The sequence below is a fragment of the Sporobolomyces koalae genome (assembly GCF_050403365.1).
Source record: "Sporobolomyces koalae JCM15063 DNA, S_koalae_JCM15063T_v1_ctg7, whole genome shotgun sequence".
Lineage (NCBI taxonomy): Eukaryota > Fungi > Basidiomycota > Microbotryomycetes > Sporidiobolales > Sporidiobolaceae > Sporobolomyces > Sporobolomyces koalae.
The window spans coordinates 425,545-448,269 of record NW_027481764.1 but is presented as its reverse complement, the minus strand read 5'-3'; the positions used below and the strand labels follow the sequence as shown (position 1 = coordinate 448,269).

The window sequence follows — 22,725 nt, the reverse complement described above, 5'->3', positions numbered from 1 at the left end:
CAAATAGGCGGAGTCTGATGTGATGATCATACAGGTGCCATGTTGCTGTCCGTACGGCCGAGAGAACAGTTTCGTAAGTGCCAGAGAAATGTGCGCGCGCGCGTGCAACGCCGAGCTGGCCCGGTGAAGTTTCCTCTTTCGCGTCCGCTGTACGTGAGCTCGAATATCACGGAGGCTCTTGCAGCCGTGCACAGCCGATACAAGCATCGAAACTCCGCGTCGAGCAACCGGCGAGATCGTTCCCCCTCTTCAGCTCAGCTCCGCACCGATATCCGGACCCCCCACTGTCGAGTTCGTCGTGGCGTCGCCAACCATCTTGGTCACGAGTCCGTCTCGCCGCCTTTCCAGCCCGGCTCCCTCCCGATCCCAGCCAGCCTCGTCGCCCGTACCGCGCGTACCTCGTTCGCCGACCCGACTCCAGTTCGGTCCTCCGACCGCTCGACCGCCTTTGCGCGGGCGAGCCGGGAGAGGTAATGGAGCAGAAAGCTACTATATGGCGAGCGCATCGGGCAGCCAGACGGAAGCGGGAGACGGCGCCGACATCGAATCCAGTTCGGACAGCGAGCTCGACGACGAGATCCTGCATGCCCGCATTTTCGGACCGGCTGCGTCCACCACGGATAGAATCATGGACTTCGACCCCCGAGTCGACCCGGGATCGGGCGCATTCAGGAACCCCTCCCGAGATCAGGGCCGAGGCGGTCATGTTCTCGTCGAGAAGCGCAGCCTGTCTCCCTCGAGCATGAAGGACAGGGTCACCGCCGCAGCCGAGCCGAGACGAGAACGGTCGTGGGGATCAGCGCTGCTCGACACCCTCGAGGGGAATAATCACGGCCACCGAGGGAAGCGACGGCCATCTTCACCATCCGTAAACATTCCTCGGTATCCGCGTGCATCGCCGCGTGGGCGTACGAATCGTACCAACAACGACTCGCCTCCGCGAGAGGAATCTCCGCCGCTCACACTCGACTCACTCAACTCGTCTTACAACCCGTTTTCGTTGTTTCACATCCGCACTCACTTGATCTTCGAGGTTGTCGTCCTTCTATTACCGTTTCTCTTCGCCATCTATCGTCTATACGCCATGTTGCCGACATCCCTCTTCCCTTCGATTCCATTCATCCCCTTCCGAAGCCTGCTCGTGCTCGCTGCCTCCATACCTTTCATCGCCCTTTTCCGCCGCGAATCTCACTACTTCCAGGCTCCCTTCACAGACGAGCGGGGATATCGAGACTCAAAGCAAGCCGACGATGGTGTGGCTTCAGCCCTCGTGCTGCCCATCTTGCTCGCGTCTGCCGTGTGGTGGGACACATACTCGAACGCGGATGGGCACGGGCGAGGGGTCGGTCTCGAGGGCATTAAGCCACTTATCGAGGTATGGGAAGCGAACGGCATACGTGCGGTACCGATGCCAGAGACGCCAGTTACCTTCGATCCTTCCAGCCACTTCGACCCAATTGAGCGCGCGCGAGCTCTCTTCCAAGCACGTCACCAACTCGTACTTCTGACCTCGCTCAACGCGGTCTGCCTTCTAGTGCACCTCGTCATGTCAAGAACCGTTCTGCAGGTCGAGAAACTGCCAAGAAGCAATACGAAGCGATTCTTTGGCTTCATGGCAGTCGCGACGGGCGTCAGCACAGCTGTCTGGGCTGTGCTATCAATCTGGGGATGGTTACGCGGCGGTAAGTTCAGCAGACACCCACTCAAACCTGGGGTTCTGATCTGTGGCTTGAGCAGAAACCCTTTCGATCTCGCCCCTCGAGGCTGCAATCTCGACTTATATCCAACAGTCATCATTCTACATCGTCTCGCGCCTAGCTCGTCGTGGCTTCACACTTGGCGAGCTCAACACGATGACAGCAGCCGGCAACGCCCTTTGCCTCGAGTTCTGGCGGCTGACCCGCGCACGCGTATGTTGCATTGATACCCGTTTTCAATTCGCGAGGGACGCTCATGGAATTCGCGCGCACTAGTGGCTTTACAAGCGAGGCTTTCCATACATCCCGCCGACCTTCCGATCTCCAACGCCCGTGATAGCATTCCAGACCGTCCTAATTCCAGGCGCGTTCTTTGCGGGATTTCTGCTATCGCCACTGCTCGTGCTCAGTCGTCACATCGCTTCGAAGCCGAGTCATCGACTCAAGGTGCGTCACGATCGGACCCTGCTCGCGTGAACAAACGTCCTTTTGGCTGATCGCTGCTCAAGGTCCTGCAGTGGCCGACCGAGCGACAACGACATCGCAAACTCCTCGCGCTCGGAATCCTCGTCGGTCTATCCGTAATCGTATTCCTGTTCCTGGGCGCATGGATCGGCTGGATGCTATCCGCCACATCTCGGTTACGTCAACCTTGGACTTGGGCCGCCCGATTCTTATATCTCGGTGCTTCCGACGGGGTGCTTGACCGCTCTCCTTCCGATGCCGGATGGACAAAGCGGTGGAAACGGCTCGGACTCGTCGCGTACTGGGCCGGCACGATTGTCGTTGCGGTCGGCGGTTGGCAGACCCACCTCGTGCGTGCTCGACGGATACGACTCGGTTCGAGGAGCAATGCGAATGCCGACAAACGCGACAAGAAGGAACGAGATTTGCGAGGGAGTCAAGCTAAGCGAGACAAGGATTCATTCGCGACGGGTGTTGCGACCGGGGCTAGCGGCACGGTAGGGTCCGCGCCGGGAGGCGGGCTAAAATTGCTCGGCATGGTGGGCAGCAAGAAGGACGGCAATGAGAACTCTCATCAAGCGGGGAACGCGTCGAGCAGAGGCGCGAAGGGTGATCCGGTCGCCGTGGGCAGAGTCGGCGCAGAATCGGCTCGAGAGACGAGGGCGGTGCACGCGAGCTTGAACATGAGGAGGAAATTCTTCCACGCGCTCGCAGTGTTCCTGTTCGTACCCGGAATCGCCATTGATGTATGTGCTCCTCCCGATCTGCGCCTGATCCCGGCCAACTGACTCGCTCGTATTTCAACGGACCTCACTCAGCCACCGTTTACCTCGCTCGCTTTCAGCGTCGCATTCGCTTTGTTCACGTTTGCTGAGTATGCGCGCTTCTTCGCGGTGTATCCGATCGGAGGTCCGCTTCACATCTTCTTTACCGAATTCATCGATTCGAAGGACGGAGGTCCCGTCATTCTGAGCCACTTCTACCTGCTCACCGGATGTGCGGGGGGATTGTGGCTCGAAGGGAAAGGGATCAATCGATTCACGGGCGTTCTCGTGCTCGGAATTGGAGATTCGCTCGTGAGTCGAAGCGGCTTGGATCCATCTTTCGCTTCTAATATTGACGAGATCAAGAACGAGTAGGCTTCGATCGTTGGCAAGCTCACGGGTTGTGTTCGCTGGCCGGGCACGAGTAAGACGGTCGAAGGCACGGCTGCGTTTGTCCTCTCGATCATGGTCAGTGCATGCTTCCTTCGACTTGCTGGCCTCGTCGAACCTTTCTCCGTGAGTTCCACATTGCGCTTGGTGTATCGCATCAGCCACGGTTCCGCTCAAATATATTTTGGCATTGCAGCTCGGTCGATACTTTCTCGCGGTGGTGTTGTCAGCACTGTACGAAGCTGCATCTGCACAGAACGACAATCTCGTGATCCCGATTTACATGTGGAGCGTAGTCTCGCTGTTGAACGTATAATATAGGAATTTGATATGATCTCGAATCCGTGTCGTTACCACCACCTGCGTTGACGTCGAAGCCAGACACGGTGTTCAGCGTTGTTTATGCGAAAGAGAAGAAACGCTGCAGTAGCTCCGGAAGATTAAATAGACACTCTCGACTCTCGAGCGCGCCTTTCGCAGCTCTTTTCCTCATTCGCTTGTCTCCCAAACCGATCCTTCCCTCCCTAGCCCGGTCAACTGTGCACGGGCTTTATCACGCCGTGCCGTCTCTACTGCTGTCCCGATTTCTCTCGTCTGATCAGTCAGAGGGAAAACTTTGACCGGGGCGTCTACACCTCAACCCTCCGGCCTCTCCATTCGACACTCTCAGCTCCGGACACATCATGGCATACGCAATCGCCTCGTCGCCTGTTATGCGTGAGTTTCCCAAAATCTTTTCTCTGTTGGAGGAAATCTGCGAAATGATGTAGGGGTTTCGATCCTACACCGCACTGGGCTCGGACAGGGCTAGTCGGGGTCAGAGCCAACTAGCCCGCCAAAACAAGACGCACATGCTTTTAGAGGCCTAGAAAACCTCGTAGACTGATCGCACCAAACAAGCATGCTATCGACATTGACTTTGGGAACCCTTCGCTGACTGGACCTTCTCCGTTTCCTCCCGCCTTACAGGAATCCGTTGCCGTCCATTGCATGTGTCCTTCGTAGTCGTCTCGCGCTGCCGTCGTAATAAGATGAATTTCACACTTGTCTAATGTCCCAAGTCTGCACAATGTTTGTCGTCTCGTCTGCAACAGCTCGACATGCTTTGAGCCCAACTGCACCGTACCCTGGCACCCCTGGGATCGAGGTCCTGGTCCAGCTTGTGCAGTACCTTGAGGAGAATGTTGCCGGCGTGTGCGCTCGGATCTGACATCCTGAACCAACCTTGTCACCGGACGATGCTGACGCAGGCGATATAGAAGGGCACTCCGAGCACGAGATGGTGAACTGTATCGCGATCAAGGGTCAGGTCGAGGTCAGGGATATGCCAATAGTGAACAATCGAAGAAATAGATTACGATCGAGTCGTGCTTCTCGCAAGCAGCGGTCGACAGCTGTCGTCCGGATCGAGCGACGAGACAATGTTTACCAACTTCGTGATCGGCGAGGTTCAATCGATACCCGACAGTGCCGTTCGAGTCGAGGTGGACCGGTAAGAAATAGTACGCTCCGTCTTCAGGAGAGTCGGTACCGCTCTACAACATCGGGAACGAGTCTCGTCTGTCAGGAGAGCAGCCAAGTACAAGGAGGATGCAGGAATACCTTGCATCCTCCGGGACCGAACAGGTCGACTTACGACAAAGACAGTGCCGCCTGTCAAGCTTTCGCCCGAATGCGAATCTGGGATCCATTCCCAGACCGCTGCATCTATTCGATCTCCCGCAGCATCAGACTGGATCAAAGGTAGCAATGTTGTGGCGGAGAACGTCGAATACTTACCGTCATTAGGTGCAAACAGATTGTACAGCGTCTCGTTGTGCAGTCTCGGGAGACAACCAGACGCAGTTGTTGGCGTTTCGTTGGTGGCAGTCGTACGTTCTTTGAATGTGCGTCTCGCAGGCGCAGCCACCGCAAGGGAACTGCAAGTAGAGCCTGCGACGAACGCGGTCAGAACGAGTCTCAAGAACATCACGGTCGCCTTTCTTTCCCACGCTTCGTCGGAAGCCGGCGCTGAGTATCGGACAGGAAGTGTGCGAGATTGGGTTCTCGCGGGCAGTAAAGTGAAGACGGGAAGCGTGGAAATCCGTTTGAACGGCCTGACGCTGCCTTGTTTTGGGTTTCCAGAGCTTCCTTCGTGGACGCGACGTGACGCGTGCGTCCGCCAATCAAGATCCTCTTCCTCGGGCTTGCCGAGCCGTAATCACAGACTTTCCTATTCTCGAGCACACGATGGCAGCAGACTCCTGCCTAGCTTGATTCTCTGCAGACTCGTCAGAGGTAGCGGCGTATCCGTGCTTACTTCCCCTTTCCTAGTCGTACCGGCAGCTGGATCGTCGATCTCAGCCATATCATCGGAGTAATTGTCTACAGTCGGATACCAGAGCTTCTATTGTACAGTCGTTGTGGCGTTGCGATTGTATTCGACTAATTGGTCAAATTGGACTTGGGATCCTCCGAAAATATCCAAAGCACTGACAGGCCGAGCCGGAGTGAGCGAGTCAGACAGAGGTGCGTATGTACACGAGCTGGCTGACTCACCTTCCATAGGTCAAGTCGACCTTGCCCTGCGAGAGTTCGTCCACGGTCGCGAGATCATCGACACCTGCGCAATCCGGACAAGCATCCAGCCGCCTCGTTCAGCAACTCTGGTGGGAGAAGTCGATCGCTGCCGAGAAGTGAGAGAGGTCTTACTCTTGGCACCTCCTGCATACGTGGTTGGGATCGTGACCCACTCACCCAGGCCTTCGGTTTCCAAGCGGTATTCGGTCAGTCACCTTCGGGCATCGACTAGCGGAGATGAACATCGGCTGAGACCTACGTTCCACGAGCTGCTCGTCGATTCCTTGACAAAGTCCTTCGACGTCCGCAGCGTGGATCAAAAATTCCCTGACACAGGTACGCATACAGCGAGGTCAGGGTCCGCGCGTATGATCTCCGCTAGCGGGTCGAACTCACGAGCAGTACTCGGCTAATAAGTCGAGAGATTCTAGGCAGCGAAAGAAGCCGTCAGATGCCTCGTTCGCAGAGGGATACGAGAAGTAGGAATGATTGCTCGATTACCTTTATTGACCTGCATGTCGGTCAAATCCTGCCACCGGTTCATCGCGACTACCCATTTGTCTTCCCGCTTACGACAGCTGGAGAGTGAGGATTTGTGAATGGTCAGCAAGTTGCCAACATCATCCGATGGGAGAGAAGATGCTCTTACCTGACGTCGACGACCAGTCTCTCCTTGCCGACTCGTTTCGCGATTCGTTGTAACCGTTCGAGATCAAACTTGGCGCTAGGGAACAGGTACGATGTTACAATCACCTAGCGCATGAGGTATCTTGCAAGGTCAGGCATCCGAGCGCTAGTCGGCATGGAGATGCGAACGAGGCAAGTTCACCTTTTCTGCTCCAGCATCAATCCAATCTTGGGCATTGTCCTCGGTGATGCCTCCTCCGACATGGAGACCGTCTATTCAAGCGAGGAGGGCGACAGTCGGGACGGTGAGCTTTGAGCGCGACAATTCGAGGCGGAGAAAGAGACCGTACTGGGCCAGGCCTGGAGGGCGTTCTTGGCGGCTTCGTCGTTGCCTGGACCAAGTTTGATCACATGGCCTCCTGTGAGGTGGTGATCCTTGTACAAGCCTGCGTAGAACTCGGAAGGTTTGCTGGTGGTGCGCATGTCAGGCGTCATTCGACTTTGATGCGAGATACGAGAACGGCAAATCGACTAACGCCGATACAAAGTTGGTACGGAGCTCTTGCGTGTCCAGAGTGCCTCCGACGATCTGCTTGACCTGGCCATTGTGGAGGTCGATGCAGGGTCGAAATACGCTGCGAGGCATCGCGTGGATCTGTCTGCACGGTGTTGGAGGAGAAGAGGATGTCGTTCGACTCGTATCAATCGGTCCCGGGAGCGAGAGGCGGGCGATGGGCTTTCGGGAAGGCGAGGCGAAACATTTCGCGCGCAGCGATCCGACTCTCGCGGTTGACATCTGCCCGACCAGCGTCTCTGTCGTGCGTGTTCGTGCATATCGACGCGTAATCAGCAACACCTCGCTTCGCCTCGCCAGCAGCACCCGCAGCTCCGAGTAATCGACCCACCCTCTAAACCTGATCAAGACGCGCCTGTCGCCTGCTGATCTCACCATGGCGACCGAAGCGGACGAGACCGCGACTGTGAGCTCGCTTCTTCTGTCTGGCTTGTGCACGTCCTGATCGCGCGTACTGTTCCGGCTGCTGCAGATGTACAAGAGCATCAACGAAGTCGGTCCTCCTCGCGGCACTCGGCTGCTCGCGCATACCCGCTGCCAGATGGACTGATGCGCTACCGTCTGTTCACAGGAGTACAAGATCTGGAAGAAGAACTCGCCCTTCCTGTACGACCTCGTCGTCACGCACGCGCTCGACTGGCCTTCGCTCACGTGCCAATGGCTCCCCGACAAGGAGTCGCCGCCCGACAAGGACTACACCGTGCACCGCATGATCCTCGCGACCCACACCTCGGGCGAGGACAACAACTACCTCCAGATCGCGACCGTGCACCTCCCGAAACCTCAGTCCGAACTCTCGCTTGACAAGTACGACGATGAACGAGGCGGTACGCGTCATCCTTGTCTCTGCCCGGCGTGCATCCTCGTTCTCACACCTCGTGCAATTCCTCCCAGAGATTGGCGCGCACACGGCGACCGAACCGCGCGTCCAGATCACACAGTCGATCAACCACAATGGCGAGGTGAACCGCGCGCGGTACATGCCCCAGAACCCAGACCTGATTGCGACCAAGACCGTCATGGGCGAGGTGTACGTGTTTGACCGCACGAAACACCCAAGCCAGCCAATCGGTGACACGTGCAAGCCCGACATCACCCTCCGAGGTCACACGAAGGAAGGGTAAATATCGGGTTTTTTGCACTATCGAGCCATTGTGCGTAATCTTGCGCATGCGAACTCATGCATCGACCTTCCTTGCAGATACGGACTCTCATGGAACCCCCTCTCGGCAAAAGCTGGACACTTGCTCAGTGCTTCGGAAGATACAACCGTCTGTCACTGGTACGCAAGACAGACATGCCAAGATGCGAAGCATGGTCTGACACACTCGAGATTCCGCTGCACATGACAGGGACATCAACGGATACTCGAAAACCAACTCGTCTCTCGAACCGCTCACTGTGTACAAAGGGCACACCTCGATTGTCGAGGTAAGCGCGCTTTTCCTGGCCGATTCCAGAGACTCGCAACTGATGCCTCCTGATCGATCTCAGGATGTCGCGTGGCACAACCTCGACGAGAACATCTTTGCGTCCGTCGGAGACGACCGGCAACTACTCATGTACTTCATTTCCCACCTTGCTGAGACTCGAGTCAACTTGGCTCACGGTCAACACTCTCGTTCTTGGCAGCTGGGATACCCGAGGAAATGCTGGAGCAGTGAAGCCGACTTCGAGAGTACAAGCGCATGATGCTGAAGTCAACGCGGTCGCGTTCGCGCCGCACAACGAAAACATCCTGATCACGGGATCTGCCGACAAGGTGCGAGTCATCTCTCCCACAGCCCGAAATGGCGAAACTAATCTCAGTCTTGTACCGGAAAATTTTCAATCTTCGTCCATTAGACGGTCGCGCTCTGGGATTTGCGCAACCTAAAACTGAAACTGCACTCTTTCGAATCGCACACGGACGAAGTCCTGTCGCTCGCATGGTCGCCGATGAACGAAACGATCTTCGCATCGGCGTCCGGCGACCGGCGGATCAACCTGTGGGACGTGTCCAAGATCGGGCTCGAACAGACTCCCGAAGACGCCGAAGACGGTCCTCCCGAGTTGATGTTCGTGCACGGAGGTCACACGTCGAGACCGACCGATCTCAGTTGGAACTCGAACGAGGATTGGACCCTGTCGACCGTTGCCGAGGTACGAACCTGTCTCTTGGAGTCTCTTCCGTCTCTTCTGTTCGACCGCTGATAACCTGCCGACATCTATACAGGACAACGTATTGCAAGTCTGGAGGCCTTCGAGCACGCTGTACAACCACGATGGAGGGGCTGTCGACGAGATCGAGCTCGAGTAATGGATCGTCTAAATTGAAAAGAGCTTGCAGCACCAGCAGACTAGAGTCAGACGAGTCTGCTACTTTGCTGACTATCGTGTGCAAGCGACCCGCGGTCCCACTGTCGTATTAGCGCTGCAGGGCAAAGAATCGTTTCTGTGACCTGTCTAGTATAAATATGGCTTTTGGTGCCCGCGGCCATACGTGCGAACAATCATTCGCGAATCCAAAACTTGAGCGTTCGCTACCCCGATCAACCAGATGGTAACATATCCAGCCTCGACGAAACATTTTCGCGGTTCATGGATATTATACGCGTCGCCGTCGCCGTCGCGCGCGCGTGCGTGAATCAGCGCTCTCTCGTCTTTCTTTCTTCCCAACTTCCCAGATGATGATCACCACCAGTACCGAATGACCAACTCGACTCTTTGATCGCTCCTCCTCATGCCCCTACAAACCTTGTACAAGGCGACTGTTCCCCCCTTCTCCCTTGGCGACTCGGTTAACCCAAACCATTCTTCATCTCCACTTCTCGGTTTCCATCTTCCTCCATCGAGTGTACCCTCGCTTCTCCGACTCTTGACTCGTGCTGAGAACCCCTTTTCAACTTGACTCTGGCTCACTCTTGTCCTTTACTTTGATCGAGGGTTCCCTTTTCCACAAGGGGACCGCAGATCCGACCTTCCTTCTCGCCTTCTTGACCCTGCAGCCCCGATTGTACAGGCTTCAAAAACCCGTCAAGAGGGGAGTCCTCTCTTCAAGACTTTCCCCACCGAACAAGAAGGGGAGCTCCGATCTCCCTCTCTACAAAACGACCAACGCTTCTCAAGGGATCGAGGAGACTTGAAGTGGGAGGCCACGGGAGGAGGCGTGAAGAACCGAGAACCGTTCGTTTCTCTCCTTCTCGCAAGGAAAGAATCGTGAACTGCGTCCTCTGGTTCTCCACTTTTTCTTTCGTGACCCACCTGGGACACTCTCCTTTCTTGTCTCTCGCCCTTGTAGGAGTGTTGGAAGAGGAAGGAGAGATCGGAGGGACAAGGTCATCCTCTTATGAGCGATCTCCTTCTTGGGGGAACGTCCGATCAGAGAGGATTCCTTGGGTTTTCTCCTCAGGGGGGTCCTAGAACCCAAGGCTTCAAGAAAGAGAAGGGGGAGGGTTGAGTGAGAGAGACAGAAAGAGCTGGGCAGAAAGATGGGAGGGCAAGTAAAGGATGCCAGAAGTCGAGATTGAAGGGAAAACCCCGGTGAATCTGGTTGATCGGAGATCGTGTGAAGACGAGGAATGGGACTTTGTTCTGTTAAGGGGGAGGTTGGAAACTGTTCGGATAGAGGGTCTGAGGAGTTGAGCGACGAAGATCGAGGTCAGAACCAAACATGAGTCGAACAAAATTATTAAGTTTAGTTTGCAACCTGATGGGAAGTTCGTGACAACCCTTGAGACATTCTTGACGAGAGTGCAGAACCCAAGTCTTCTTGTAAGACAAGATGGAACGATGCGAGAAAGCAGGGAGCGGATTGAAAGGAAACATAACATGGCAGAAGAAACGTGAGAGATAAACTTAAAATGGGACGACGTCTCTGTCGTGGCCCATACTTCTTTTGTTTTACAATACAAATTCCGAGGCGAAGGAGGCTATGTCGATACCTGGTTCTACAAGAAGGCCGCCTTGATCTTCTCGAGTTTGAGTTCGAGTTCTCGGATAACCGAGTCTTTCTCGGCGAGTGCCGCTTTCAAATCGGCATTCTCTTCCCGAAGCGCCGACAACTCGGAGTTGTTGTTGCCGTTGTTGTCTTCGTGACCGTTCTGTTGAGCAGCAGGAGCAGCGCGGGTGGGCGAAGGAGAAGCGGCGCGCGGTGTGGCGACAGGAGGAGGAGGAGTCGGTTCTCGTGCAGCAGGGGGAGGGGGAGGAGAGGCCTCTCGGACCGGAGGAGGGGTGACCGCTTTCGGTTGGGGAGCAGGGGTAGGAGCGGGAGTCGAAGTCGATGGCGTGTAAATTTTGTACGTAGGGTCAGACGAGGTCGAGGTTTGACGCGTTTGCATATCGATCAAGATTGGCGCAGCCGTCTTGCCTCCGAACCATTCCGACGATGACAGAGCCGGCTGGTCTGACGGCGCGGGCGGGTACAAGTCCGATTGGAACGAATCCGACTAAAGAAGACGAGATATCAGGATCGCTTTATCTCGGGAAAAGCGTGAGAGGCAGTTGAGTTGACCCACCTTGCGAGGCACGACAAAACTGATGGGCTCGATCATCGTTCCGGCAGCCTTGTACGCCTTGACGATCTCGTTCGACCCGACATCGGAAGCGCGCTCGGGCGCGAGACAGAGACCTCGCTGCGGGTTCGGGCTCGTGTAATCGGACCTGACGAATCATGGGGTCAGGCTCTAGCAGAGTAAGACTCGACTGAGGTGAGGGAATGGGGACTGACAGGTAGAAGAGTTCGTCGTCTTTCATCTCGTACATGCGAATGTTGCCGTCTCCCTTGCCAGCCACAAAGAGGATGCTGTGCGAGTGAGAGCATGATCAGACTCGGATACGAGCCAAGAAGTCCGGAATTTGCTCCCTTACTTGTTGCCCGCGTTGAAGAACGGCATGAGCATGCCCGAACTCTGGTCGATGCCCATCTGCTTGATCGGACCTTTCGTAATGTCACGCGAGTCCCACATGAACACCTGGCGCTCGCTCGTGCGCGAGAATCCGGTTGTGACCATGCGATCGTGGGCTCCGAGCCACGTGACGCGGGCACCCTTGACGCCCGAATGCGAGTCGGCAACCGTGACCGCGGCCGAGCCCGCACGCGGGTCGAACAGGCGCAGCTTCTTGTCCTTGCACGTGGTCGCGTAGACGCCACCACACCAGTCCCAGTCGATCGACTGGACCATGTCGGCGTGCACGTCGCTCGTGTAGACGGCTTTCTGCGCGTCGACGTCCCACACCTTGACGTCGGTCGACGCGGTCGCGAGCACGTTCGAAGCGGTTGGGTGGAAGCGGACGTGACCCGCTTTGCGTCCGTGTGCGCCGACGGTCCAGAGCGGCTCGAGGTCGGGCAGGTCCTTGCGGTCTCCCGACCAGGCGTCTTGCAGCAGCGCGTCATCGATGCGGGTCAAAGCGAGCTTGCCATCTTCTCCGACCGAGGCGACGAGCGAGTCATCAAACGGAGACCAGTGCGTGTCGAGGACCGGGGCGGTGTGAGCGCGGCAGAGCGGGAAGAGGTCGGGCAGCTAGATTCGGCGAGGAGAGGCGATCAGCAACGCAGTCGGTAGCGGGGCCAAGGCGCAAATCGGGCTGACCTTGCCCGTGTGGTTCAACGGGGTGACAAGGAATGCTCCGCCGCCCGAAGCTTGCCAGTTGACCGAGAGGTACTTGCAGGACGCCGACACGAGATTCGTATCGAACGCGGACGCTGTCACCGCATGGGTCAGCTCGAGGTGCGCGAGGTCTGGGCATGTGACGCTCACCCGAGATCTTGATGTTGTCGTAGGCGTCTTCGCGCTTGGCGGGAGTGCTGCGCGGGCGAGTAAACAGATGAGAATGAGCGCGCCTCCCCACTTGGACGACCATCTCGCGCCTCTGCAGCGTGCAGCACGGCAGAGGGTGCAGCGCCCGAGACTGACCCGAACGTGTGACGGTACGCAGACTGTCTGACAAAGCGCGACATGGCACGGGTAGCGGGTGGAGTGGAGAGTTTGAAGAGCTCGTTGCGGTGATGCGTGCATATCACCGAGTTTCCACTCGTCATCCCTCTCTTTCAGCACCGCCTTCGAGCTACCTCAAGATGGACAAGCTGCAGCCCATCACCCGCAATCTCCCGGCTGTCGTCCGGGATTCGCTCGAAGCTCTGCTTGGCGAGGTACGTCTTCCGCCTCCGCTATATGCCTTCTCGCTATGCCCTGTCAAGGGCACATTCACGACACGAGGACCCTTACACTGAATCGAGACCCGCTTGACAGGAGTGCTACACGACGCTCGTGTACAACACCAACTTGCACTCGACCGAATGCCTCAAACTCGCCGTCTCCAAGCTGCTCGGCGTCGGCATCATTGCAGGCGGCGCCATCGTCAAGGTGCCCCAGATCCTGACCGTCCTCTCGGCCAAGTCAGCCCGCGGACTCTCGCTCTCGAGCTACCTCCTCGACACTGCCGCGACCGCCATCACCGTTGCGTACAACGTCCGCAACGGGTTTCCCCTGAGCACGTACGGCGAGATGGTCTTCCTCCTCGCGCAGAACGTGAGTACCCCCTCTGGCGCTCGAATATATTCTCGCGTCCGAAAGATTGACCTTGACGCGCGCGCTGCAGGCAATCCTGATTGGACTCATCGCAGCCTACACGCCCGGTCCCACCCTCACTCGCCTCGTGCCCATCGCCGCGAGCTTCTCCTGTTTCGCGTACTCGCTCTCATCCTCGACAATCGTTCCCTCCTCGCTGCTCGCGACCCTCCAGACGCTCACGATCCCGCTCTCGCTCTCTTCAAAAGTGCCCCAGATCGTGTCCAACGCGCGTCTCGGCTCAACCGGACAATTGTCGGCGTTCCTCGTGTTCAACTCGCTCGCAGGATGTCTGGCCAGAGTGTTCACGTCGATCACCGAGACGAACGATCCGGTTCTGATTGTCGGGTTCGCGGGAGCTGCACTTCTCAATGCAGTGCTCGCCCTCCAATTCTTCGTGTATCGCAACCACGACTCGGCAGTAGCCCAGTTGCCCTCGAAACGCCAACTCGAAGACAAGGTCAACGCAGTCGCGACCGAGACAAAGAGGAAAGATGTGCCCGAGATCGGAATCGGGAGGGCGAGCACAGCCGGAGAGGGAACCCCTGCGAGAAAACCGACGCCTTCGAGAACGAGCAGTCCTCGCTATGTCCGCAAACTCGATTGAGCCTTGATAGACTGCGCAATCAAACCGCTTCCGACACAAGATATACGCGCTCGGAACGCCCAGCGTTTCTTTTACACGCGTACAGGGAGGGATAATTGCAGAGGGCAGTCTGCGAGATCACTCATTGGTACAACAGTTGTGATTGTGTTATCGACTCTTGACGTCGTCGATTTTGCTCGAAGCTTTCGATTCGACAGACTTGATGTGTCGAGCTTCTCGAGCTTCGTTCCCACTGTACGTGAACGCCAGAACTGTTAGCTACGAAACGGGAATAATGCTCAATCAGATTAGAAAGACGGACCGAATCAGGTGGTGCAAACCGTTCGCCGCCTTGAACAACGCTAGACAAACGCAAAAGTGAGATCAGTCCGCTTAGTCGGAGGAAGACAGGGTTTGTAAGCGTACCAATGACGAGTGGGATCTGGAAGAGATAAAAGATCGATCTCTGGGCTTGCGACATGTCATCTGCGCAGTTTCGCTCAGGGACGGTCAGGGAAAGGAGGTCCGCAGTTGATTGAACGAAGGACGACGCACCGAGGAAAGGATACGGGAATCGTCCGTTCTTTGAAGCGGTCCACTCCATCCAAGCGGTGTACAGCACGACCGCGCTGGCCGACAGGGTCAAAGGTCGCGCGGCTTTCGGGAACGGGGGCGAGAAGCACAAAAAGTCGAGCCACAGGTACACGGCGGGCAAGCCATGGATCGAAACGTCGAGTTTGAGCGGCAGGTAGAACTCGGGATCAGGCGGGACCAGGAGCGAGGGGTCGATCAGCATCAAACCCCAGTACATGAGGGCGACGAAACCTTCGATCGGAGTCGCAATGACTCCGAGAGACGTCTTGAGTCGCGCAAAGAGGTTGACTGAAGGGAATGCATCCTTCAGGAGGGCACACAGGAACGTCAGCCAGGCGATTGCGAGTCTAGAATCGGCGACGACGTAGACCGAGCGCAGCGTCAGCCGAGACCCGATTCGCACAAAGTGTTTGAGAGCATGCGTACGACAGGATGGTGAGGTACTGCCAATGACCGCCATACTGGCTGACCATGAAATCGTGGATCGGCGACGGCTTGAAGAGTTGCAGGAAAGACCAGCTCAACGATGCGAATGCCACGACATGGAGGGCGATTGCAGCTGGTGACCGAGGTACCGTCTCGGGGAACGACATTGAGATGTTGATGGAGGTTGATCAGCGCACGAACGGGCAAAGAGGCGCAAGTATTGGTTCATGAAATGACGTTGCTCGAGGTCGAAGTGCCTTCGTCTCCATCCAGCTGCAACTCTCGAACCACCCACCCCAAGCATACAAATCTCGAATACAACATGCCAGGTGCGTTCTGGTGGCCCATGCAATCCTCGTCCCGGAATCGTGCGACTGGTCATGCGAGATGATGAAACTGAACCTGCTGTCCTCTCTCGCACCGGGACCTGGAACGATTGTAGGAACAGCTGCAGACCTCACCGCGCCCCCAGCCACTGGCGAGTCAGCACAGGCGTCCCCGAAAACGAATGCCCCGACCGGGTCTTCCACTGCAATCAAGGCAGCAAACGCCGTTGCGGCTCGACGAGAGAGCACCACTACGCTCGAATCCTCCAAGGAAGAGAAGCGAGCCCAGCTAAAGGAGTTTGTCCAGGACGACCGTCACTTCAGTCTCGTCAGGTCCGTTGCACCGTTGCACCTGCTGTCATCCGCAGTCGCAGTGGATTTCCTGTTCCTCACGCCTCTCGCTCGCCTATGCACCCTTACAGGAATTTCCGCCTCGCCGATATTGTCACGCTCGGCAACGGGTTCTGCGGATCCCTCTCGCTCTTCTCGTCCGCGCAATACCTCGCGACGAACGATGTCACGTACCTCTGGTCAGTATGGTACTGGTTCACCGCAGGTCTTTGCGCGCGGACTGACCCATGTACCTCGTGCGGGACTTCAGGTACGCGTTGTCGTACCCGCTGCTTGGCATGATTTTCGATATCTTTGACGGCAAAGTCGCTCGCTGGAGGAACGAAAGCAGCATGCTCGGACAAGAGCTCGACAGTCTCGCAGATTCTGCAAGTCTATTCAAGTTCTGCCCATCAGGAGGTGACCGAGGCTGATGCGTGCATGACCTTGTAGATTTCGTTTGGTGTCGCTCCCGCGGTTGCTGCCTGGACTCTCGGCTTACGTACGATCCCCGACACTCTCGTCCTGACGTCCTTCATCTGTTCCGGTATCGCGCGTCTCGCCCGGTTCAATGCAACTGTCGCTCTCGTGCCGAAAGACGCGACCGGGAAATCGAAGTACTTTGAAGGCCTTCCGATCCCGTCTTCGCTCTTCGTCTGCGCTGCCATGGCCGTCTCGCTCAAGAATGGATACTACGTCACGGCAGGTGGAAAAGGTCCGGGACTTCCTTTCGGTCTGATCGAACCTCTCGCATCGGTCGGCATCGACCTGCACTGGTTCAGCTTGGTGTTCGCAGTGTGGGGCATGATGATGATCAGCAAGACTCTCAGGTGAGCGATCGCTGGGTTCTCGGTATTCCGGGCCGTTCATAATGGTCATCGTCACTGATCACGCGTTTGCTTGTTCCCAGGATTCCCAAGTTCTAGAGGCTTGCTGGGTGCAGAACCGTATTGCCTGCCTTCGATGTCCTTGTTCTCTGCGAGTCGTCTCCCTCATCCGAAGCCGTAATATGCAAACGCTGCTTCTGCCTTGTTTCTCGGCCTGCAAAAGAAATTCCGACGTTCCGACCCTTTCGTGCATGTGCCCTTTCCGCTGTCCGTCGGCCGAGCCGAGAGAGGGTACTCGCGGCCGTGGCGTTCGCCCCACGTTGTGTTTGTCGATCGAGGGGTCACGTTATCCGCGAGACATCCGCGGACCCGGCGTCGAGGTCTGTTCTCAACGCGGGGGACCAGCCTGACCTTGCTTTGATCCTTCTCTTTCCTTTCTTACTGTTGGTCGTCTCACCATCGGCATGTCGTCTCGCTTCAGGCCGCGCGGCTCCTCGGGTAGCTCACAACGCATTCCCCGCGAGTGAGTTGCATACCTTCCAGCTTGCCCACTTTGACCACTCGCTGATCCTCCTTTCCTTTTCCATTCGATCTGTACCGACTCAGTCGAAGCCCTTCACCAGTGAGGACAGCTCAGACATTCATTGCCGGCAACCAGCCCCGGATCACGAAGGTAGCAGCCGCGAGAGAGAAGGAGCGTCGTGCTTCAGAGGCAAGCAATCTCGGTCTGCACCTGTCCTCGTTCGGCGAACACCAGCTGCTTACACTCAACATCTGTGAACGAGGGTACAGTCGAAGCTCACTGAGGATCTGGTCAAAAAATGGACTTCGACCGATAGTGGCAGAATAGCCATGGCTCGCTACGCGCTGGAGCGGGACGCTGACATTCAGCAACGACGAGAGGCAGTAGACTCTGTGTCCGAGTTCACTCAATCGAAAATGACAGTAAGTACCTGCGCTCTTGTCGGGGTAATCGCGGAACGCTCGATCGCTCACCTCTTTGCCCATGAAAGCGTTCAAACTCTGCCCCGACTCTGCCTGTGCGTCAGTCTCGTCCTCGTCAGGTGATTGCGGCGGTCTGATTCTAAGTTCTGCTCTTAGCCGGTCGACCCTCGTACACTGGTGCCAGAGGAAGTCCGCAAGCGCTCGTTCGTGCACAGTCTCAAATCGTTTGACCGAGAATTGTTGTCTACCGTGACCGGGGGAGAAACTCCAATCTGCGAGGCAGAGACTCCAAGCTCTGAGGCAGCAATCGAAGAAAGGACGAGGGAGAGACTGCACGCGGTTAGCGAACAGCTCAAACGAGATCAACAACTTCTTCAAGCCCGTGTACGTGCACTCCATCTGCTTCGAGGTCATATGGCGATACCTGACTACAAGTCTCGCTCTTCACTATCAAGGTTGCGGAGCACTTCGACAAGGTAAGACCTGTATTGTCGATCGAGACCATGCTCTTCTGACTAACGAGAGTGATCAACAGACCTTCGAGAAACACCTTGCCGGTTTCGATCACGACATCCATTTACTGAGCAAGCACCTTTTCGACTCTTACCACTACATACTCGACGCGAATGGAGGCGAGTTCAGCGAACAAGCAGACAAACGAATTCTGCTAGGAGGCAGGCAGGCGTACGAGCTCGACAAGGTAGGTTCATCCCAAAGCTTGCACGACCGATGCACGAGACCTAAAATCGACTCATATCTCTGTCAGATCCTTCTGACTGAATACTACTTCAAAGAGCTGGCAGAACAACTCCGGGAAGGACCGGAAGCTGACCGCAACGTGATCAAGGTCCGTCACTCATTGAGCTTTCTGGATCAGGGCCAACTGCGTCTGACTCGCGTGTCTTGACCAGCTCGCTCATGCCTTGTCTCGAGCGGAGGACATGGCGCATCGTCTCGCTACGACCGACAAACAGGAGCATTCATGCACATCCTCGTCCGATCCGGACCATGCAGAGAGCCGTTGCCAAGGATGTCATCGGCATGCCCATCGACTGTACCTCGAAGAGAATAACTTGCTACACGAAGAAGTCAGGCTTCGACATTCCGCCTCACGGGGATTTACGGTGCTGACGAATAAATCCGCAGATCCTCAAGCTTCGACTGTACCGACGTCGAACGATTTTTTCAACCTGGGACTCCGACGCGGGCGATGCAGAGGTCGCAAAGACCCTCGATGACGGTGCCTTGAGGTTGAATGCAGATTACTGGTTTGCTGCATTGGCCTGCGAGGTCGTGGACAAGAGACGTCAATTCCGGCAACACGCGCAGCCCCGCGAAAGGACTGACCTACTTCAACGAGTACGTCCTCTTCCGCGACGCCTTGCTTCCGCATACGTCAGCATACTCAGTATGGGATAACAGAGCGCCATAGTCCTGCGCACGCTCCACGGAATGCTGCACGACCATCCACCAGCGACACTTATTTCGGCTCAAGAGCTTTACGATAACTGCTGGCAGATCTGTGGCACTGTCGAATCAATGTCCGCCACGAAGGTCGAGGAATTCGTGGGTTCCTTCCTCCTCTCGATCAAGAAACATACTAGTTCGCTGACGGAGATTGCCACAGTTCAAGCAGGTAGAGAAGGAGAGAAGAGATGGTCGAGTGCCATTGGACAATCACTACGATCGACATCATCTTCCTGCGCTCAAGCACACCACCGGGCAGGAGGTCCCGGCATCGTCTTCAAGGCTTTCTCATCACCGACAATTGTCCGGTTCGAATGATCTCGGGGGTCATACTGGACAATCGGCAGATCTCGACAACTCTGAAGCTCGAAGAGTTGACTACTGGCTCGAACACCCAGATCATCCTGCGGTTCCTCGTCCTCAGGATGTCAAACACGCGAGAACCAAACCCCGGCAATGCTCTGCCCCGTCTTCGATTCCAAGTCCATCAGCTCGCCCAATTCAGCCGAAGCCGTCGTGGAAAGATCTTCGACGCCGTTTGCCCATTCCTCCATGGACAAAGCAGCGCGCTGTATCGCCAGACTCTCGCTCTGACTCTTCAAGTGCATCGGATGATTCGTCCCGTTCTACCACATCACGACAATACATGCGTGGAAACGATTCGGCGTATGAATCAGCCGGCGACAGACTCGACACGCCTCGCAATCGCAAGAGTAGCTGCCTCGGGAATGGCCCGAGCTCCGCTGTTGCGGCCGTGCCCCCCGTACTCGCGCCCTCCGTATCCAGGAAGCAGTCGTCCGGCTCTTCAAGTCGAGGCAGAACAGGCATCCGTGACTTTGCATACGAGGAACCTCATCGCGTGGCGGCGTTTTCACCTTCGAAACGACCACGGGGCAGGAGCGCGAGTGTGCACCGTTCCGCGATCGCATAAAGCTTGCTTCTCTCCTGTTCCGTGCCACGCCTGCTTTCCTGTCCCATTTGTCCCGCTCTGAGGTCCTGCACTTCGCTTGTTCCATTTCTGTAGTTCATAACGTTACATAGGAAATGAGAAGTCTGCGATCTGTCCCATCGAAACTCGAGCTTGGACTTGCGGTCGAAGATGAACTACGTGATACGAGGGTAAAGAAGAATAGGACAGGTTGAAAGGTATAGAGAAACAGACGATTCTTGGGCAATGCGCGTGAGAAGGGTATTACAAGCCGAGAGGGGATCTAAGGGGGGATCTAAGGAAAAAGCAAAGCGATCAATCTACCTCTTCGCCCGTCAAGCTCCAATGTTGCACTGTGTTCCACAATGTGCTCTGTCTTCTTCCAGTCTCATCTTCCCCTTCTGATCCTCGTTGTTGCAGTACCAGTTCTTCCCTCGCGTTGATCAATTGGTTTGTGAAACTCGACAGTTTCGCACAAGCGCCTTTCGTCGAACTCCCGATCCCAGGAACGCCCGTCAAGAACAGTTGAGACTTCATGACGATCGACTTGTCGAGGATCCCCAAGAGTCCCGAATCCAATGCCCCGAGGTTCAAGCGCAGATCGGGACGGGCTTGATCGAGTTCAAGTTCTAAACGGTCGACTCCTGCCGGTGTTGTCAGATTGACGAGACGTTCGACGAGCGAAGACGACAGGGTTGAACTCTCGCGGTCGAGGGTCAAGCTTGCTTCTTCTTTCGCGAACGTGGTCAGTCTCAATGCATGTCCTCCAGTTCCCTTGGACAAGCGTTTCGACCTCCTCTCGAAATCTCTGAGGAATTTCCTCATGACGGAATGGTGTTGCTCCGTGACGCTCTTGGCAAACGTGCCTGAATGCGCGACAGCACCGGACGGGTCCCCATCACGACCCGAGAAGGAAGCGTCGAGTTGCTCGATCGGATAGTCGGTGGCGAGGTAGACATTTTCGATCTCGGGGTACTGTTCCTTGAGCGAGAAGATCTTGGACAGGAGCGATTGCGAGCAGGGGAGGAGGTTCGAAGGGGTGAGAGTTTCAGTGCGCCAGTGAATCGAGATGAACGGAGCGAGTTTGCTCGTCATCTCGTCCGCAAGGTCGGTCCACACCGAGGCGTAGGGGAAGTGGGCGAACGGGAGAAGTTCGGGTATCGGTGTCCGATCGATACTGGGATCGGTCGCAGCGAGGGAAGAGACGATCGAGGCGGGAGTCACAATTGGAAATCGCAGTTCATAATTGAACGCCATGACATCGGGCAGCGAGTAGTCGTAGTGCTTCGAACTTGATACGCGCGACGATCTCGCGCCGACTTCGGGGGACAGGAGCGTGTTGATCACGCTCTGTCCGAACCCAAGCCGGCCCGCTTCCGACTTGTGAAAGCCTTCGGGAGGGTAAATCGCGAGGGGCGAGTGCGTGTTGAAGTCGAGCTTCGACCGCGGGGACCGCAGACACAAGTTGCGATTCGGTTTCGACGGGACCGTGAACGGGTCAGCCGCCGAGTCGATCTCGACCGCACCTTGTGGATACAGGCCCGGCTTTGCGTTGATCATCGACACGACTTGCGCAGAAGGGGCTGGGTCGCGCTGAAGGGTCCATGCCAGGAACTCTTCCTGCGAGATGGTGCGGATACCAAGCGCCGAGAGAGAGTCGGGCGCGTAGTAGAATGAGAACGGGTGTTTGTAGCACGTCCCGAGGCGACTTTTGGACACGTTTGGGAGCACGAGGGTGCGATTGAGCGCGAGGGCAAGGAGACCCAATTGGTGCAAATGCTGCTGGGCTTTCGTTTCCTGTTCGCCTAGGTCAAGAGAACAGCATCAGTAGACAGACTTTCGCTCGGACTGTCGAAATTTGCTCACCCAGCCAGGCTGGTACGAGGAACTGGCAGCTGTGTCCGGGTGCAGCACCGCACACCTGCTCGTCGAGGATGTCGGCGGGGATCTTGTCCAGGCGCAGCACGGGTGCGAGTGCGCTGGGCTTGTCTGGCTCTGGGATCTCTGCGACGAGCGGCGGGCGGTCGAGGCGGTCGTGCGCGGGAGGGTCGGGAGCGAGGGCGTGGTCGTCATCCTCGTCGGCGCCGTGATGAATCTCGAGCAGTCGGAGCTTGTCGAGTGCAGATCGGTCGACGCGCGGCAGCTCTTCTACCGGCTGCCCGATTCGGTCGAGTAGGGCATGAGCCCGAGACCAGCTCGCGTGAGACGACTTGCGCGAGAGCCACACGATCCCGAGGGCAACCACTACGATCACGAGCCACCGCCGAATACCTGTCCTGGCGACCCTGCCCTGCAGCCAGACCATGATGCCGGTCATGCGGTGCGAAGCTGTCCGGGTTGGTCGACGTGTGGGGCGAGACAAAGGCGAGACGATCGCGAGATCCGTGCGCGTGAGACGTTCAACGCTGTCCGCGTCGGGTCTAGTAGCGCATGCCCAAGTCGCAGCGAGGCGAGGTCAGAACCTGCGCGCGGGTGGAGGTGCGCAGGCGAGATCAGCCAGCAGCTGGAAAAGTTTCCGCTAATCTTTTTTGCGTTCCTCTTCTCCAACCCAAAAGGGGCTGTACAAGCCCATCTCCGGCCCGTTCCGCTCGTTGGACCCTCTCCGACGCTCACGAGGTCTTGCGCGAGTCACCTACGAGTCTTCGAACGCGATCGCTAGCTCGACGACCGAC

At 56.7% G+C, this 22,725-nt stretch overlaps 10 protein-coding genes across 10 annotated transcripts; 5 read left to right on the top strand and 5 right to left on the bottom strand.

The window, feature by feature from the left end:
- Window positions 1-39: 39 nt before the first annotated feature.
- SEC59 (dolichol kinase) lies at window positions 40-3,632 on the top strand (the record flags this gene model as incomplete). Its single annotated transcript, XM_076677243.1, has 8 exons — window positions 40-73; window positions 195-1,682; window positions 1,738-1,910; window positions 1,974-2,144; window positions 2,216-2,908; window positions 2,981-3,238; window positions 3,302-3,442; window positions 3,513-3,632. The coding sequence occupies 8 exons, from the start codon at window positions 40-42 to the stop codon at window positions 3,630-3,632; spliced, it is 3,078 nt and encodes a 1,025-aa protein (XP_076535762.1).
- A 722-nt stretch (window positions 3,633-4,354) lies between these two features.
- Window positions 4,355-5,285, bottom strand: JCM15063_004198 (uncharacterized protein; the record flags this gene model as incomplete). Its single annotated transcript, XM_076677242.1, has 4 exons — window positions 4,355-4,603; window positions 4,675-4,851; window positions 4,953-5,017; window positions 5,096-5,285. 4 exons carry the CDS (start codon window positions 5,283-5,285, stop codon window positions 4,355-4,357), a joined length of 681 nt encoding a protein of 226 aa, XP_076535761.1.
- A 417-nt stretch (window positions 5,286-5,702) lies between these two features.
- On the bottom strand, window positions 5,703-7,148 carry HIS6 (1-(5-phosphoribosyl)-5- ((5-phosphoribosylamino)methylideneamino)imidazole-4-carboxamide isomerase HIS6; the record flags this gene model as incomplete). Its single annotated transcript, XM_076677241.1, has 10 exons — window positions 5,703-5,787; window positions 5,855-5,918; window positions 6,008-6,058; window positions 6,135-6,202; window positions 6,272-6,302; window positions 6,377-6,453; window positions 6,525-6,628; window positions 6,705-6,775; window positions 6,853-6,971; window positions 7,039-7,148. 10 exons carry the CDS (start codon window positions 7,146-7,148, stop codon window positions 5,703-5,705), a joined length of 780 nt encoding a protein of 259 aa, XP_076535760.1.
- A 304-nt stretch (window positions 7,149-7,452) lies between these two features.
- HAT2 (Hat2p) lies at window positions 7,453-9,375 on the top strand (the record flags this gene model as incomplete). Its single annotated transcript, XM_076677240.1, has 10 exons — window positions 7,453-7,482; window positions 7,549-7,569; window positions 7,648-7,903; window positions 7,971-8,196; window positions 8,278-8,358; window positions 8,429-8,507; window positions 8,571-8,638; window positions 8,709-8,838; window positions 8,922-9,218; window positions 9,292-9,375. The coding sequence occupies 10 exons, from the start codon at window positions 7,453-7,455 to the stop codon at window positions 9,373-9,375; spliced, it is 1,272 nt and encodes a 423-aa protein (XP_076535759.1).
- A 1,630-nt stretch (window positions 9,376-11,005) lies between these two features.
- JCM15063_004195 (uncharacterized protein) lies at window positions 11,006-13,014 on the bottom strand (the record flags this gene model as incomplete). The annotated part of the gene is made up of 7 exons (XM_076677239.1): window positions 11,006-11,503; window positions 11,573-11,717; window positions 11,785-11,859; window positions 11,925-12,577; window positions 12,647-12,759; window positions 12,815-12,861; window positions 12,971-13,014. The coding sequence occupies 7 exons, from the start codon at window positions 13,012-13,014 to the stop codon at window positions 11,006-11,008; spliced, it is 1,575 nt and encodes a 524-aa protein (XP_076535758.1).
- Window positions 13,015-13,062: 48 nt separating this feature from the next.
- JCM15063_004194 (uncharacterized protein) lies at window positions 13,063-14,231 on the top strand (the record flags this gene model as incomplete). The annotated part of the gene is made up of 3 exons (XM_076677238.1): window positions 13,063-13,206; window positions 13,307-13,585; window positions 13,656-14,231. 3 exons carry the CDS (start codon window positions 13,063-13,065, stop codon window positions 14,229-14,231), a joined length of 999 nt encoding a protein of 332 aa, XP_076535757.1.
- A 147-nt stretch (window positions 14,232-14,378) lies between these two features.
- Window positions 14,379-15,397, bottom strand: JCM15063_004193 (uncharacterized protein; the record flags this gene model as incomplete). The annotated part of the gene is made up of 5 exons (XM_076677237.1): window positions 14,379-14,463; window positions 14,533-14,572; window positions 14,637-14,696; window positions 14,766-15,151; window positions 15,231-15,397. 5 exons carry the CDS (start codon window positions 15,395-15,397, stop codon window positions 14,379-14,381), a joined length of 738 nt encoding a protein of 245 aa, XP_076535756.1.
- A 220-nt stretch (window positions 15,398-15,617) lies between these two features.
- Window positions 15,618-16,812, top strand: CHO1 (CDP-diacylglycerol-serine O-phosphatidyltransferase; the record flags this gene model as incomplete). The annotated part of the gene is made up of 5 exons (XM_076677236.1): window positions 15,618-15,889; window positions 15,979-16,086; window positions 16,158-16,275; window positions 16,340-16,716; window positions 16,797-16,812. 5 exons carry the CDS (start codon window positions 15,618-15,620, stop codon window positions 16,810-16,812), a joined length of 891 nt encoding a protein of 296 aa, XP_076535755.1.
- A 753-nt stretch (window positions 16,813-17,565) lies between these two features.
- JCM15063_004191 (uncharacterized protein) lies at window positions 17,566-20,056 on the top strand (the record flags this gene model as incomplete). The annotated part of the gene is made up of 10 exons (XM_076677235.1): window positions 17,566-17,658; window positions 17,727-17,753; window positions 17,815-18,042; window positions 18,114-18,134; window positions 18,194-18,358; window positions 18,425-18,505; window positions 18,570-18,746; window positions 18,805-19,017; window positions 19,081-19,224; window positions 19,286-20,056. The coding sequence occupies 10 exons, from the start codon at window positions 17,566-17,568 to the stop codon at window positions 20,054-20,056; spliced, it is 1,920 nt and encodes a 639-aa protein (XP_076535754.1).
- A 312-nt stretch (window positions 20,057-20,368) lies between these two features.
- Window positions 20,369-22,370, bottom strand: JCM15063_004190 (uncharacterized protein; the record flags this gene model as incomplete). The annotated part of the gene is made up of 2 exons (XM_076677234.1): window positions 20,369-21,858; window positions 21,920-22,370. 2 exons carry the CDS (start codon window positions 22,368-22,370, stop codon window positions 20,369-20,371), a joined length of 1,941 nt encoding a protein of 646 aa, XP_076535753.1.
- Between the last annotated feature and the right edge of the window lie 355 nt (window positions 22,371-22,725).